General features: G+C 52.3%; 1 protein-coding gene across 3 annotated transcripts in view; it reads left to right on the top strand.

Moving 5' to 3' along the window:
• Positions 1–3,245: 3,245 nt before the first annotated feature.
• Positions 3,246–17,011, top strand: part of LOC111154178 (kinesin family member 3C) — a 37,565-nt gene continuing 23,799 nt past the window's right edge. For all 3 annotated transcript variants that reach the window (XM_022513615.1, XM_022513617.1, XM_022513616.1), the window contains exon 1: positions 3,246–5,255. In XM_022513615.1, coding sequence (XP_022369323.1) covers positions 3,696–5,255 — 1,560 coding nt within the window. In that variant the 5' untranslated portion in view covers positions 3,246–3,695. The remainder of the gene's footprint in view (positions 5,256–17,011) is intronic.

Raw genomic sequence — 17,011 nt, forward strand, 5'->3', positions numbered from 1 at the left:
TGGTCGGTCCATCCAGAAGTCAGGCTGCCGGAGCCAAGAAAGGTTAGTCTACAAAGCCAAAACCCCACCCAGTAATTGGTCCAAAAGCCAAGTTACACACAAGCTGTACAGCCTGATCAAAGAGAGGGTTGAGGAAAGCCAGGAAAGCTCACAAGTAAGCAAGCCACCAACTCAGCCTCAAGCTTCCAGTTGAGCTGCCCTTCAGGTCCTGAAGGGCATTTGAAGATGAACTTTGAAGGTGAAGATTTGAAGGTGAAGAACTAAACAAAAAGGTCCTCCAGAAATTACATGATCAGAGATGTTTTGTGCAAAGATTCTTCCCGTGTCTCTGTGGGGAGGGGCTTTGAGGTTTCAGATAAGACTACCTCCTCGATCTGGATCTCAGAGAGGAAGGACAACTCAGGCTCAGTCCACAGACGCAACCGCCCTTTGCAGAGTAGGACATGGGTAGGACACTGGCTCGGTCCTTGGACTTGAGGAATTTGTCTGATTTGTATGATAGAGGAAAAATACGAAGACCCGCAAAGAGGAACAGCAAACACGGATCTGGTCTATCGAGGATACTCAAGAAAGTGAAAGCTGTCAGGCAAACCAAACCAGGCCACAAGCATGTATTAAGGGCTTGCTTAAAAAATAAGTCTTCTCAGGGCCCCTGGGTGGCTCAGTGGGTTAAAGCCTCTGCCTTTGGCTCAGGTCATGATCCAGGGACCTGGGATCTAGCCCCGCATCAGGCTCTCTGCTCAGCAGGAAGCCTGCTTCCTCCTCTCTCTCTGCCTGCCTCTCTGCCTACTTGTGATCTCTGTCTGTCAGATAAATAAATAAAATCTTTAAAAAAAAAAAAAAATAAGTCTTCTCAGGGAGCACCTGGGTTAAATAAAGCCTCTGCCTTCAGTTCAGGTCATGATCCTGGGGTCCTGGGATCGAACCCCACATCGGGCTCTCTGCTCCGCAAGCAGCCTGTTTCCTCCTCTCTCTCTGCCTGCCTCTGCCTACTTGTGATCTCTGTCTGTCAAATAAATAAATAAAATCTTTTTAGAAATAAAATAAAAAAAAAAATAAGTCTTCTCAGCGGCATCTGAGTGGCTCAGTTGGTTAAGCATCTGCCTTCAGCTCAGGTCCTGTTCCCAGGCTCCGAGGATGAGTTCCATGCCCAGCTGCACATTAGGCTCTCTGCCCAACGGGGAGCCTGCTTCTCCCTCTCCCTCTTCCTGCCCCTCCCCCTAACTGTGCTCTCATGCTCTCTCTGTCTGTCTGTCAAATAAATAAAATAAACTCTTTAAAAAAAAGTCTTCTCAGGGGCGCCTGCCTGGCTCAACAGGTGGAGCATGTGGCTCTTGATCTTCGATAGTGAGTTTGAATCCCATGCTGGGTGTAGAAATTACTCAAAAATAAAATCTTTTAAAAAAAAGTCTTCTCAGGGCACCTGGGTGGCTCAGTGGGTTAAGTCCTCTGCCTTTGGCTTGGGTCATGGTCCCAGGGTCCTGGGATCCAGCCCCGCGTTGGGCTCTCTGCTTGGCAGGGAGCCTGCTTCCTCCTCTCTCTCTCTGCCTGCCTCTCTGCCTACTTGTGATCTCTGTCTGTCAAATAAATAAATAAAATCTTTAAAAAAAAAAAAGTCTTCTCATCGGCAGAAGAGTTTACTCATTGTTTCATGTGAGTCTCATGGCCACTCTATAATAGAGTATTATTCCCCTCCCCCATCCAACTGTGTTTTTTAAAAGATTTTATTTATTTATTTACTTACTTACTTACTTACTTACATAAGGAGGGGAGGAGCAGAGGGAGAGGGACAAGCAGACTCCCTGCTGAGCCCAGAGTTGAGGGGGGCTCCATCCCAGGACCCTGAGATCATGACCTGAGCCAAAATCAAGAGTTGGAGGCTTAACTGACCGAGCCAGCCAGGCGCCCTCTAGTTGTTTTAAACAAATGAGGAAATTGAGGCTGGAGCAAGATAAGAGATTGCCCAAAGTCACACCATTCTGGATGGCGATCAGAAATGCAAGTTAAACCCGAGCTTTGTTTTATGCAAATTCTGCGTCTCTTTCTGCTATAGAAGAGAAATTGATCAGGGAAGATGTCCAGAGGAGGAAGTGCTTGAACTGCGCCAGTGGCAGGCTGCCAGGTGTAGAAGGGTGACAGCGCCCTCTGGGCAAAGGCACAAGGTTGCAATACAGCACGGTCACTTAAGAAAACAAAACAAGGTTCTTAGAATGAGAGGTCCTTGTGGACAAGGAGGTCCAACTCCTAGAATGGGGCCTGGGGCTCAGCAGGCCCCCCGGGGAACTGCTTGAAGGAATGAACTTCTGGACCGCAGGTTCTCTGTGGGAGAGTACCTGGAGGGAAGGCTGGGAAATTAGGCCGGGGTCAGAAGAGATTGGGGCTTGTATACGTTATGGAAGCCTAGAAGAAGAGGAAGAGGAGGAAGGCAGGGGACCCGGGTACATGTGCAGAGAAGACGTGAGGAGAGAATCAGCTGGAAGGTGGTTACAAGAGACAAGGGGAAGGCCAGAAGTAAACCAGGCTTAGGGAAAGGGAAGAATCGAGAAACATTCAGGAGTCAAGGCACCTAGCGACCCTCCAACGGGAAGGGGGGACGTGTCCAAGTCTGCAGCTGAAAGGCAGGAGCAGTGGAGGGATGGAGGATGGTGCCTTTGGAGGGAACAAGTGTGGGTGGTGGATACCGCAGTCCCAGGTAGGCTGCAACCTCAGCAGTCCCTCTTAGGTTGCGTGCCAGAGAGGGAGGGGCCTCCCGGACCAGAGAAGGCATCAGCAACCTGCCAGAACCGGGTTAACAAAGGCAGGACTACAATTCCCAGCATGCTCGGGCCCGGTGGGGTGACGGCGGGCGGTGGCTGCGCCGCCCCCGCCTGGTGGGCGCGGGACCCGGGTCGGCACCCGAGCCTGTCATTCCGGAGGGGTCTACGGGGGTGAGAGCGGGCGATGCACCCTTGTCCCCCGCGCGCCGGCAGCGCCGGGCTTGCCCCTCCCGCCCTGCGGCCCCGCCCCTTGCCCCACCCCAGCCGGGAGGCTTAGCTGGGGCCGCAGCGCGGCGGCAACATCACTCTCGCCGCCGCTGCTCCGCCCCATCCCCTTCTGTTTTTCTCTCTCATTCTCCGGTGGCAGCGGCGGGGAAGGTGGAGGCAGGGGCAGCGGCAGCCGCGCGGGCTGCAATGAATGATCCCCCAGCGCGGGGGGAGGACTCCAGGTGAGCCTCTGCCCTCGGGAGGGCCGGGACCCCCGGCCGCCCAGGACCGGCAGCCCCCGCCATGGATCCCTAGAAGAGGAGGAGGAGGAGGAGGAGAAGAAGAAGACAGCTTCGCCGCCCACCCCCATCCCATTTTCCTCTTCCTTTATCTCATTGTTGCCGTAGCTGTTTACGGCAGCGCTCCCTCTGCCCCAGCATGGGGCGGGCTCCGGGCACTGCCATTCGGCCGGCGCGGCTCCCGCGGCTGCCGGGGGATTCTGCCTAATTCTCCCCTGCCCGGCCGGTGCAGCGAGGACCGGAGAGCGGTTGAGGCCCGGACTGCAGCAGCGGCAGGGCCACCTCCCAGCATCCCCACCCTAGGAGGCTGCATGCGGATTGAAGAGCGGCGCCTGGGGGCTGGGCTGGCCCCGCTGATCCCGACCTAGCGAGGCCAGCAGGACCGCCCAGGCTGCGGAGGGGCCCTGGGGAGCAGGAAGGACAGAGCATCAAGATGGCCAGTAAAACCAAGGCCAGCGAGGCCCTGAAGGTGGTGGCCCGGTGCCGCCCCCTCAGCCGGAAGGAGGAGGCTGCTGGTCACGAGCAGATCCTGACCATGGACGTGAAACTGGGCCAGGTGACCCTGCGGAACCCCCGCGCTGCCCCAGGGGAGCTGCCCAAGTCCTTCACCTTTGATGCCGTGTATGATGCCAGCTCCAAGCAGGCAGACTTATATGATGAAACCGTGAGGCCCCTGGTAGACTCGGTACTTCAGGGTTTCAATGGCACGGTGTTTGCCTATGGCCAGACGGGCACCGGCAAGACCTACACCATGCAGGGGACCTGGGTGGAGCCCGAGCTGCGGGGGGTCATCCCCAATGCCTTTGAGCATATCTTCACCCACATCTCTCGCTCCCAGAACCAGCAGTACCTGGTTCGGGCCTCCTACCTGGAGATCTACCAGGAGGAGATCCGGGACCTGCTCTCCAAAGAGCCTGGCAAGAGGCTAGAACTGAAGGAGAACCCAGAGACCGGTGTCTACATCAAGGACCTCTCCTCCTTCGTCACCAAGAACGTCAAGGAGATCGAGCACGTGATGAACCTGGGGAACCAGACCCGGGCGGTGGGCAGCACGCACATGAATGAGGTCAGCTCCCGCTCCCACGCCATCTTCGTCATCACTGTGGAGTGCAGCGAGCGGGGCTCAGATGGCCAGGACCACATCCGTGTGGGCAAGCTCAACCTGGTGGACCTGGCTGGCAGCGAGAGGCAGAACAAGGCAGGCCCCAATGCCGCTGGAGGGACGGCCACACAGTCCACGGGTAGTGGCAGCGGTGGAGGTGGGGGTGGTGGCGGCGGCGGCGGTGGTGGTGGTGGTGGAGAGAGGCCTAAGGAAGCCTCCAAAATCAACCTCTCGCTGTCTGCCCTGGGCAACGTGATCGCTGCTCTGGCAGGCAACAGGAGCACCCACATCCCCTACCGGGACTCCAAGCTGACCCGGCTGCTCCAAGACTCTCTGGGGGGGAACGCCAAGACCATCATGGTGGCCACTCTGGGGCCGGCTTCCCACAGCTACGACGAGAGCCTCTCCACCCTGCGCTTTGCCAACAGGGCCAAGAACATCAAGAACAAGCCCCGGGTGAACGAGGACCCCAAGGACACGCTGCTGCGGGAATTCCAGGAGGAGATCGCCCGCCTGAAGGCCCAGCTGGAGAAGAAGGGGATGCTGGGAAAGCGGCTCCGGAGGAAGAGCAGCCGCAGGAAGAAGGCCGTGTCGGCCCCAGCTGGGTACCCCGAGGGGCCGGTGATAGAGGCCTGGGTGGCCGAAGAGGAGGATGACAACAACAACAACCACCGCCCGCCCCAGCCCATCCTGGAGTCAGCCTTGGATAAGAACATGGAGAATTACCTGCAGGAGCAGAAGGAGCGCCTGGAGGAGGAGAAGGCGGCCATCCAGGATGACCGCAGCCTGGTGAGCGAGGAGAAGCAGAAACTGCTGGAGGAGAAGGAGAAGATGCTGGAAGACCTAAGACGGGAGCAGCAGGCCACGGAGCTGCTCGCGGCCAAGTACAAGGTAAGGGCCCCAGACAGCAGCGGGACTCCAGAGGTGCCCAAAGGGATCTGGGCTGGCAGGTTTTCTTTGCGGGTCTTTGATCCTACCTGAAGCGAGGTGTCCTCCCTCAGCACAACACGCTTGTCTTCCTGCCCAATACTCCCTTGGAGCAGCCAGGGAAATAAATCCCCGCAATTCTGGGCTGCCGGGCAGAGCCTCCCAGGAGCACTGAGGAAGACAAACAAACACCACACACACACACACACACACACACACACACACACACACACGTGCAAAGCAAAGCTGGCAGGTGGTCTTTCAAGCCAGCGAGCTTGGGCTGGTCTGACCAACTGCCTGTCAGTCTCTGCTGGTGGCCGTCAGAATCAGTCAGGTCTTTGGGGTGACCAGGCAGGGCCTCAGCCTCATTTGGGGGTGGGTTCCCTTGCATAGCTGCCTCCCCTGGGACTTCCTCCCTCTGCAGCACCTTCACGCCTCACACCATTTTAATAATATCTGACATTTGGATAGCACTTCCCAGTCTACCAAATGCCCCACAGACACGATCTCATCTGATCCTTAGCCATCCAGGGTACTGGTTCTTAAGCCCCCATTTTATGGGTGAGGAACTAAGGCTCAGAGGTGACATGACCAAGGTACCATCCTACCAGGTGGCAAAGCTGAGCTGGAGCGCACGATCGCTGTGCTCTTTCGGTACTGGGATAGCCAGAGGGGCTAGGAATGGATCCTGCCCCCTGAAAGCAGTCCGTGGGACCCATGCAGGGCCCAGTGCTTGCTAGAATTAGGAAGAGATCCAGAGATCATGGGGAGGGTAGGCGAGAGCACTGTGCTCTACCCTGGAGAACTGGAGTCTGGGCCTAGCTATTCTATCGCTCATCGAGTGACCTTGTGTAAGTTGCTCTCTCCTTTCCTAAAGCCTCAGTTTCCCTTTTTGTAAAACTGAGGTGGCCTGGGTGATCTCCAAAGCTCTTCGAAGCTGAGAAGCAAACTGCCCCCCCCACCCAGGCCTCACCCCAGCAAGATCTAATTTCCCATTGCCCTGAGAGCTCTCCGGACTTTCCTGATGGGGGCCTCCAGACTCAAGGTGGGACTAAGCTACAGAGGTCTCTACCAGACCAGCCACAGACCTGTTCACTTTCATTGCTGCAGATGCCACAACTCAATGTTCAGGCATTTCCAGGTCCCTGGACTCCTCAGTGCTGAGGGTTGGAGGGAGGACACAGGGAACCAGGAGCTGATCATTTGCTGGAGAGAACAAAACATTGCTATTTTTTATGCCCTCTCAAGAGTGTGGGCTGGGGAGCAGGGAACTCAGCCTGGGGAGGGAGAGTGGCGGCTGCTGGGAAGCCGGGCAGATGAGCTGTGCGCCATTGTCTGGGTTATGGGAATGTGCTACTGCACAGGGGCTCTGGCCTTGTGTCTTTAATATTTAATTCACCTCCATGAGCTCAGCAAGGGTTCTACTGAGATGCTTCCTCAAAGAATGGCCCAGAGGCCTGGCACCTTTGGGGCCATCTGGGGAGAAGCAAGATGATAGCCGAATAGTTAGACTCAGCCCTCCCTAGGAGGAAAGGAATCCAGGCAATCTGGTGCTTTCCACTGGAAAATCTTACATGGGCAATCTGTCGTTAGTTTCATTACCAAGGGAAGCCCCTTCCCCCTTACTTCCCTTCTCCACCCTCATCCCCCTTAAAGCTGGGAGGCAGTGGAGGCTAAGACAGTACAGAAGCACACTTCAGCCCTGAGGAAATGGGAGAGGGGTTGGTGTGAAGGATCTAGCAGATCCTTCCCATTAGGAACAATGGGATCTCCCACTGTTGGCAACTGACCTCAGTAAGATTCTTGGATCTAAGGCAATGTGGGGCAGAGATAATAGGATAGTCAAGAAGTCAGGGCAGCCAGCACCAGAATTCTTGCAATAGAGGTATGGTCCACAGAACCCTCCTTCTTAGAGGTGGCAGAGGCCTTGGGAAACTGAGGCCTGGCCTTGCCCAGGGCCATATAGGTGAGCTAATGAGATCCCAGACTCCTTATGCTTGATCCAGCCTTTTCCCCTTGCGCCCGAGTCCTAATGTTGCCTGTGCTACCTGATAATCAGAATAATTCATTTTTATGTAACACTTTGACATCTTCATCTCAAGCAACCCCAAGAGATGGGTGTTCCTGTCCCCATTTGACAGTTAAGAAAACCAAGACTGGAGAGCTTGAATGCCTCTGTGCCCCTGGGCTGAGAAATAGTGGAGCCAAGACTGGGACTCAGGTCTCCTCATGCTCCCGGACCCCTGTTCTTCCCAAGTCATCACCATCCCTCCATGTCTGCTCACTGTGTGACTCAGGGCCAAGGCCTTTGCCTCTCTAGGCCTCAGGTTTCTATTCTCCTAATGAAGAGAAGTCTGACATATCTCCCTGGAGACTGGGTGACATGGTCATTATGTGCCAGGCTTTCAGACATGAGTGAAGGGGGCGGGTTGGCTGGGAAATTCCAGGAGGGGAATGAGTCTGTATCCTGTGACTTCTTGTCACACCCAGCCCAGGACAAACACCAACAAGACAGCTTGAGTGGAGCCTGGACAGAGAACCCCAACCTCTTCCTATCCCCAAGGCATGGCCTGATTCTGCATTGGATCTTTCTAGGATGGAGGAAACAATTTGAGGGCTCTTGAGGGATCACAGATTAGAGGGGAGGAGCACATCAGAGATAATCACAGGCCTGCCTATTTCACAGGTTTGTGCCCAAGATAAAATGAGATCATTAGTGGGAGGGCATTAGAAATAAGTTGAAAGGACCAAATAAAAGGAGGGGCATTAGCAGCAACAGGGTAGCCTCTGTCGATCAAGCCAGGGTCCAGTGATCTGGCGGACTGACATCTTTGCTGTTAGCTTGACTCTTTTCTCCACCCCCCGCACCCCCACCGGCCGATCCCAGCTGCCTCGCCATAACCCTACAGCTCTGGAAGCAGAGCTGGGCAAGAAAGAGCCAGGAGGACTCAGAAGAGAGGGAGCTCGGGTCCCTCCTGGAAATTAACTGAGCTTTTGCTCCCCATCTGCTGCACACTCTCTCCAGGTCCCACTTCTCAGTTACGGCAGCAGCTCCCCTAATCACCTCCCCCCATTCCCTTCTTCCAGTTCACACCACCCTCTGGGGGCAACGAAGCCAGAGCTGGTAAGACCTACTGCCCTCATTCACTCTGACTCATCTTACAGTCTGGCTCACCAGCTTCCCCTGCCTGCCACCTCCAGGCTCCCCGTTTCCTTTGTTCTCCCCTCACTGTGTACAAACACCATGCCTGTCTCCTTGGAGTCTCCTTTCATCTCTCCTTCCATATTCACTGTGGGCCCCAGGGGATGTGAGGGTGTGCAAATGTGTGCGGGCTCGTGATTGTGATCAGGGCCCAGTTTCTCACTAATCATTCGCAGCCCTTCCTTACGGAGTATCCCCCTGGGGCTTGATAGCACGCTAGGCCTGTGAGGAAGGGGGTGCAGGGAGAGTCACAGACCCACAACGGAGGCTGGGGCTCAGATGTTCGTGCACAATGTGTGGACTGCAGTGAGGACCCGTGAAAGTGTGTGGATGGGTTGAGAGAAGGCCCACTTTACTCACATTTCATTGTGCAAGATCCTTGACTTTTGAACTCAGTTTTTTTGAGGGATTGGACCAGGTGCTTTCTGTAATTGATCCTAGATTCTTAGAAGGAAAGAAGGGTGGCTAAGGGACGTTAGGGCTGTAGATGGCACAAAATGCTGGTTTCAACTAAAAGGAGGGGTGGAAGAGGCACTGCCTGTTTATCCCCACGTGAGAAGGTCTGGAGGGAGAAGAGCTAGAACCCGGCTCTGTCTGCAGCGGGTGTAGAAGAGAGACCCTGCAGAAGTGGCGCCCACAGCCAAAGGGGCGAGGTCATCACAGAGAATACAAACTACACTGAATGTTTACTGTCCACTCCGTGGCTCCCTCTTCTTCCCCCTACCTCTCAGCATGGGGATTAACCACAAAAAGGTTGCCAAGAGGGAGTTTCAAGCCCCAGAAACAGCAGTCATCACAATAATGATGCTGTATCCGTAATACCTGCTATGTGCCGAGCACTGTACTACTTGTTATGTACACATGATTGAACTTAATCTACGCAAGCACCTTCCAAGAACGGTGTTGTTACTCTTCCCATTTTAGATCTGAGAAAACTGAGGCCCATAGAGGTTAAGTAACTTGCCCAAGGCCTCATTGTTTTATGTGGCAAATCTAGTTGAGCCCAGGTTGGTTAAACACAAAATGTGATCCTCTTTTATGCTTCAAGATTTGGAATATCAGTTTTGGGAACTGGTTGCTAGGTGAAAACTGGCAGAAGCTTGTGCCATGGAATTTGAGGCAACAAAATCCAGTGGGCAGCTGGAAATGGATCTGTGGAGTTTAAAGCAAACAGGAGACTAGCAATGGAGATTGGGGGCCCGTCTGTAGAAGAGAGCTCAAATGGGACCCAGGCGCTCCGTTCTTGACATTCTCTCTGTCTAGTAAATGAGTTCCCAGATCAGGGCCTCCCATCCTGGTCTCTGCTGACGTTATTTTGTAGAGTGCTGTATTCAGATCGTGTGCATCAGACACAGACAGGCCTGGGTTTCATGAAAGACCTCAGTCACCTCATCTATAAAATGAAATAATAACAGTACCAACGTTAATGTTTCTGAGAGGATTAAATGAGATAATGTTAAAGTGCTTTGCACACTTCCTGGCATGTAAGCACAGCTGTTTATTACTGCCTAATGGATAGTCTCACTTGGCTTTGCCTTGATAAGTCAAACACACTACATTTTAGACTGGCACTCAAGACCTAGCAGAGACCTGCTGCCATATGTCTCCTCCATCTTGCCCCACCCCCACCCCGAGTAAGCTACTCCAGTGAGAGACCTCACAGCCAGCTGGTCTACCTCTATCTTTTGAACCTAATATGTACCTCACTGCCTTTCTGCTGTTGCACTGTTTTTATATCCTGGATTGTCCTGGTAGCCAGGGGACGGGAATTAGGGGAATTAGGGGAGCAGACTAAGCTCAATATAAAGAACTTCTTGACACCTAGAAATGGACCACTCCGAGAGGGAGCTGGCTCCAAACCGTGGAAGTGCTCAAGGAGAAATGGAGTGTCAGAGTTGCTCTAAAGGGATTCATGTATCAACAAAACCATTACTCTTGATGGCCTTTAAAGTCTCCTCCTCCTAAAAGTCCTTGATTGTTAAAAATACTCTTTTTGGGGGGAGCACCTGTTGGCTCAGTGGGTTAAGCCTCTGCCTTTGGCTCAGGTCATGATCTCAGGGTCCTGGGATTGAGCCCCGCATGGGGCTCTCTGCTCAGCGGGGAGCCTGCTTCCCCTTCTCTCTCTACCTGCCTCTCTGCCTACTTGTGATCTCTGTCTGTCAAATAAATAAATAAAATCTTTAAAAAATAAAAAGGGAGAGAAGAGAATGGAGAGAAAAACAGGGAAGAAATAGAAGGGGACGGGGAAGAGGGGAAAGAGAAGTAGAGTCATAAAGGTAGAGGGCAGGAGGGAGAGCGTGGGTAAAGGGCTGAACAGCAGGGATCCTGGGGAGAAGCCCCAATAGGAGAGAAAGTGCTATAGGGGACAGTTAACTACTCATCCCTGGCAGTGTTATCATTTCACAGAACTGTCGCGAGCTAGGGGCATTTTGTAATTATAAAAAGTTGACTGGCAGGAAGCATTGAAGACTGGCTAATACATTTCCATCAGAGGTCTGGGGCTTCGAGTTACGTGGAGGCTCCGCAGGCCTTCGGGTCCAGTGTTGGGTTTTTCCCGATGTGCTTTGGCTGGAGGAGTCTATTACGCACGGCCCTCAGTCACCACCAGCCCCCAGAGAGCACGACTGCATGAAGTGGGTGTGATAATGTTCTCTTTGTGCTCTGAGGACTTGGGGAAGGGCCTGGAATGCAGCTGGAGAGGGGCACCCTTCTCTGGCCATGTCCTGCTAGCCAGTTTTACCTGGTCAGTCTTGCACACTTCTGGAGCCTTCTGGGCCTGAGAGCTGTGGAGCCAGGTATCCTGAGAAGATAAGAAGATGGTCCCCTCCTCCCACAGATGCAGCCCTTCAGCCCCGCCCTCCACGCAAGGCACCCCACCTGTGCTCAGGGTTCAGGGGCCACTTGCTCTTGTAGTCTGGTGGATCTGGAATTTGTAATATCCTGAGAAATTCCTGGGCATTAACTCCCAGTCAGACTAAAGAGTTCCTTCTTAGTTGTCTCCCTCTCCTGCCAGATGTCCCCAGCAGAGGAGGACCAGGACCTAGGCTGCTCTGTTTCTATAGCACTAGGTAATGGGCCTGCAGGCTTTCTCCTTTCTTGAGGTGAGTCTGCAAGATAATAATGGCAACGATAGTAATGACGATGACAGCTACCATTTCTTTATTTATTTTGTTTTATTTTTTTTTTAAAGATTTTATTTATTTGACAGAGATCACAAGTAGGCAGAGAGGCAGACTGAGAATGGGGATTGGGGTGGGGGGAAGCAGGCTCCCCGCTGAGCAGAGAGCCCAATGCGGGGCTCCATCCCAGCACCCTGGGATCATGACCTGAGCTGAAGGCAGAGGCTTAACCCACTGAGCCACCCAGGTGCCCCTTTATTTTTTTTTTTTTAATTTTAAAGATATTTATTTATATATTTATATATTTATTTATTTGAGAGAGAGAAAGTGTGAGAGTGAGAGAGCACAAGTAAGGGGAGTGGCAGAGGGAGCAGAAGAGGGCGCGGGAGAAGCAGGCTTCCCACCAAGCGGGGAACCCAGTGTGGGGCTCCATCCCAGGACCCCGTGATCATGACCTGAGCCAAAGGCAGACGCTTAACCAACCGAGCCACCCAGGTGCCCCGACAGCTACTGTTTCTTCAGTGCATGTCTAACACCAAGCATGCCGCTGTTTTCATGCGCATTCGTTTTCTTTAATCCTCACAGTAACACCATGAAGTAGTACTATTTTAATCTCCATGTGACAAATGAGGATGCTGAGATTCCTTAAGGAAGGAACAACCCAAGGTCACATGCCTAGGAAGTACTGTGGCCAGAATAGGAGCCTCTGTCTGCCTGACTCCAGAACCCATGATCTGTTACCCCCACACACTTTGACACTGTACTACCAGCTTCGGAAATGAGAGATTCCTGCCAGATCCCTAGCTAATAGGCCCCAGTGGGAGCTCTTGTCTGTGGAGATGCTTAGCTCAACCCATCTCCGTCCTTCCTAATGATGCAGACCCCAGCCTCTGACTCACCTGGCTCCGTCCGTTCATATAATCAACAAATCTTTTTAAGTACCCATAACCAAGAACATCAGTCAGCAGGTATAGTTAACGAAGTCTTCAAATTACTTAGATTTCTGGAAGGAATCACAAGAATTCACTAACAGTAGTTATTTCTAGGAATTTTAGTGGGGGAAGGGGGGCTTTTATTTATTATTTACTATTTATTCACTTTATACTTTTTTTTACTTTTATCTTTTTACTTTTACTACAAACATATATTTTGTTAAATAAAAACTAACCTAAAAATTTAAGTGAGAAAAAAATATAAAAGAAATGTGTTAACACCTCTTTGGAAGATTGGCTTAAAAATAATGAATAACGGGGGCGCTGGGAAGGTTTAGTTGGTTGAGCGTCGGACTCCTGATTTCCGCTCAGGTTATGATCTCAGGGTCATGGGATTGAGCGCTGCGTCGGGCTCTGCGCTCAGCATGGAGTCTGCTTGTCTCTCTGTCCCTCTGCTCCTTTCCCCTCCCTCCCTCCCTCCCTCTCTCTCTCTCTCTCTCTCTCTCTATCTGGGATAAATAAGTAAAACCTTTTTTTAAACAAATGAATAATTGGGGCCCTGGGTGGCTCAGTCGGTTAAGCGTCTGCCTTCGGCTCCGGTCATGGTCTCAGGGTCCTGGGACAGAGCCCAGCTCGTTGGGCTCTCCACTCAGTGGAGAATCTGCTTCTCCTTCTCACTCTCCCTCTCTGTTCTCTCTCTCAAATAATTCAATAGAATCTTTAAAAATAATAAATTAAAGGGGCACCTGGGTGGCTCAGTTGTTAAGTGTCTGCCTTTGGCTCAGGTCAGGATCCCAGGATCCTGGGATCGAGCCCCACATCGGGCTCCCTGCTCAGTGGGAAATCTGCTTCCTCCTTCCCACTCCCCCTGCTTGTGTTCCCTCTCTGGCTTTCTCTCTCTCTATCAAATAAATAAATAAAATCTTAAATAATAATAATAATAAATTTAAATTTAAAAATGAATAATTGAGGGGCACCTGGGTGGCTCAGTGGGTTAAGCCGCTGCCTTCGGCTCAGGTTATGATCTCAGGGTCCTGGGATCGAGTCCCGCATCGGGCTCTGTGCTCAGCAGGGAACCTGCTTCCCTCCCTCTCTCTCTGCCTGCCTCTCTGTCTACTTGTGATCTCTCTCTGTCAAATAAATAAAATCTTTAAAAAATATATATATATAAAAATAAAAATGAATAATTGAGGGAGACCCAGTGTTGATAATAATTCTCAGTGATACCCAGTTATGGGCAATCCTGTGACCTTGGACAAGTTCCTTCCCCTCCCAGGGACTTTAAGAAATCATCTGTAGGTGCTTCCTTGCTTTCAGTACTATTTGCTGATTCACCTGGGAAGCAGCAGGTCGGGAGCCCAGGGTTAGAGGTCAGCTTGAATGACAGGCAGTGGGAACTGGAGAGGAATGACCAAGCATTGCCTGGGAGCCACCAGCCACATGACCCTGGATGACCCACGTAAGCCCCTTGGGCCCCGTGCCTCGGCTGTCAAATGCTGAGTCTGCACTTGAAGCCTCCTTAGGTCTCCTCCAGTCCTGACACTGTAGCATTCTATTGTTGGCCAGAGGGGAATAGGGGGGAAGGAGGAAGGTAGGGATCAGGTCTGAAGTGCTTGTGGTTTTCTCACTGAAGTAGATGGGCTGATTTTTTTTTATTATTATTCCTGCTTTTCTCTGAGGGGCATCGAAGCACTACTGGGCATCCATACCCCCGTTTGGGACAAGGCTGCGGGTGGAGTCCAGCTCACCTCACCCCCAGCCGATACATTTCCTGAGCCCAAACTGTCTCCTTCTTGATGAGAGAATTCCCAGCATTTGAGACGTGCAGCATTTCTGCTGTGTCTTAAGCCATCCAAGGAGACCAAAGGCAGGGAACGGTCTGGGTCTCCTGATTTCAGTTCCTCAGGGCAGAGAATCACTGAACTTAGCACTGTTCTTCCCTTGACCGTTATCTCCTTTGTTTCTTTTTCCCTTACTGCTGGCTTCTCGATATCTATAACCAGGGAGCCCCGAAAGGAGAAATCGGTCTGTGGCAGTTGGAGTGGCTGTAATAACAGAGGGAAGCAAAGATGGTCCACTAATTGGGTTTTTTTGCGCTTTGTGATGAGTCGTGAGTACCTGTCAATCAGATACTGATTGACAAGTAACCACTGACACAGGATTGTACTTTATCACTTACCGAGTAATTTCACGTCTGTAACCAACTCACCACTTACCAAAGCCTGCAAGGTTAGTGGGTGCTCTCTTCCGTTTTCCAGATGAGAAATCGGATGCCCTAGATGTCATAGCAAATAGGGTGGCAGGATCTCCTGGGAGGCTCAGTGGGTTAAGCCTCTGCCTTCGGCTCAGGTCATGATCTCAGGGTCCTGGGATGGAGCCCCGCATCAGGCTCTCTGCTTGGCAGGGAGCCTGCTTCCCCCCTCCCCGGCTCTCTCTGCCTGCCTCTCTGCCTACTTGTGATCTCTCTTACTCTCTGTCAAGTAAATAAAATCTTAAAAAAAAAAAAAAAAATAGGGAGGCAGAGCGTGTACTAGCATTCAGACTGTCAGACCTGCCCAGTGCTCTGGCTGTCGTCCCTATATGGAACCCAGGAGGCAGCCTTTCCCATGAGCATCCCAGCACTTGACCTCTCTCCGGGAGGCTAGGGATCCTGACAACCTCCCCCAATCCCATAATGAACACTCTCATCCACTCATCTCAGATGCCCCTGTAAGGCACCTCAGGCAGAAGCATCTTCAGCAGAGATCTGCCTGGTTTAGCTCCCAGAGAAAGAAAAGGTGCCCTGAGCTTTCCTGATGGTTCCTGATCTGGCAAAGTTACCGAGACCAAATGCTGCTGCTCTCCAAGGCACCTTGCTGCCTGAGTCTGGGAGAAAGCTGTGGCCCAGGGAAAGGGACACCAGTGGAATTAAGAGGCTGGTGTTCAAATCTCACCTCTGCCATTTGCTGGCTCTGAAAGCTGGAGGGAGTCCGTTCACCTGTCTGAATCCCTGTTTTCTTTTATGTCCAGTGGGGATCATACTCGTTATCTCGCATGGTTCTTATGGTGATCAGATAGGATGATTAGTTTAAAAGGGACCTAGCCCAGCCAGAGGCACGTGACAAGTTGCCTCTGAGACTCCTGTCTCCTGCAGCATGTGAGAGATGAGCTGGCCGAGCAGAGCCTGTCTGGCTTCTCTGTGAAATCATACCTGATACTATCTTCTCAGATGAGTGGCTGGCTGGGCCTGGCTGTCTCCTCTCTGGCTTTTCAGATCAGCCTTAATGAGTACTGGAGGCAGGGGAGGGGGCGCCTGGGTGGCTCAGTGGGTTAAGCCTCTGCCTTCGGCTCAGGTCATGATCTCAGGGTCCTGGGATGGAGCCCAGCATCAGGCTCTCTGCTCAGCAGGGAGCCTGCTTCCCCCTCTCTCTTTGACTGCCTCTCTGCCTACTTGTGATCTCTGTCTGTCAAACAAATGAATAAAATCTTAAAAAAAAAAAAAGTTTAGGGACGCCTGGGTGGCTCGGTTGGTTGAGCAGCTGCCTTCGGCTCAGGTCGTGATCCCAGTGTCCTGGGATCGAGTCCCACATCGGGCTCCTTGCTCATCAGGGAGCCTGCTTCTCCCTCTGCCTCTGCCTGCCATTCTGTCTGCCTGTGCTTGCTCTCTCTCCTCTCTCTCTCTCTCTGACAAATAAATAAATAAAATCTTTAAAAAAAAAAAAAGTTTAAAAAAAATGAGTACTGGGGCCTCCTCCCCCCTCCTTCCGGTCTTGCACCGGGGTTGCTCCTTGAATAGGAAGGGGTGAGCCTCTGAGTACCCCCAGCTGAGTCCATAGAGTCACATGGTCCCTGTGATGGGCTTGGCCGTTCGCTGTCATGGCAGCTGACCTGCCTCCAAAATCGGGAATCAAGACCCTGATCGAAGTGGGAAATTACTCAGAAAGAGCGTAGTTGATGTAGGAACAGATACATATAAAAATGCCTTCATTGTGAGACTCCAGGCTTAGACGACTCCATTTCTGGGCCTCAGTTTCCTAATCTGTCAAGCAAAGAGGATTGGGCTCGAGGGTTCACTGAGGCTGCCTTAGTTATGCCGAGATTTGTAGCGGTTTCTCAAGAGTCAGACCATGGTTCGGAGCTCCCCGCCCTGCCTCTTCCACCCCCACAACCGCTGCTTGCCTTTTAGTTACACTAGACTGATTGAGAACCAGTAAGACCAAACCCAGTCCTGTCTGCAGGCCCCACCCACCCATCTTTTGCCATGAGGGATCACAAAGGCAGCATTAACTCCAGAGGCTAAGAACCCCAGGGAACTTTTCCTGGGGACTAGGACCCCTGTATTCCCAGGCCCTCTGCTTAGTATCCCCAAGCCTGAAGGGGACCTAGGGATTTGAGACAACCCTGTCCCTCCCTGCCCTCCACAGATGCTGGTAAGAACAGAGACCTGATGAAAAGGAGGAGATGGCCACTGGTATCCTCAGAAAAATG

The sequence above is a fragment of the Enhydra lutris genome, unplaced genomic scaffold (genome assembly GCF_002288905.1).
Source record: "Enhydra lutris kenyoni isolate GAN:26980312 unplaced genomic scaffold, ASM228890v2 scaffoldscaffold35, whole genome shotgun sequence".
Classification (NCBI taxonomy): Eukaryota; Metazoa; Chordata; class Mammalia; order Carnivora; family Mustelidae; genus Enhydra; species Enhydra lutris.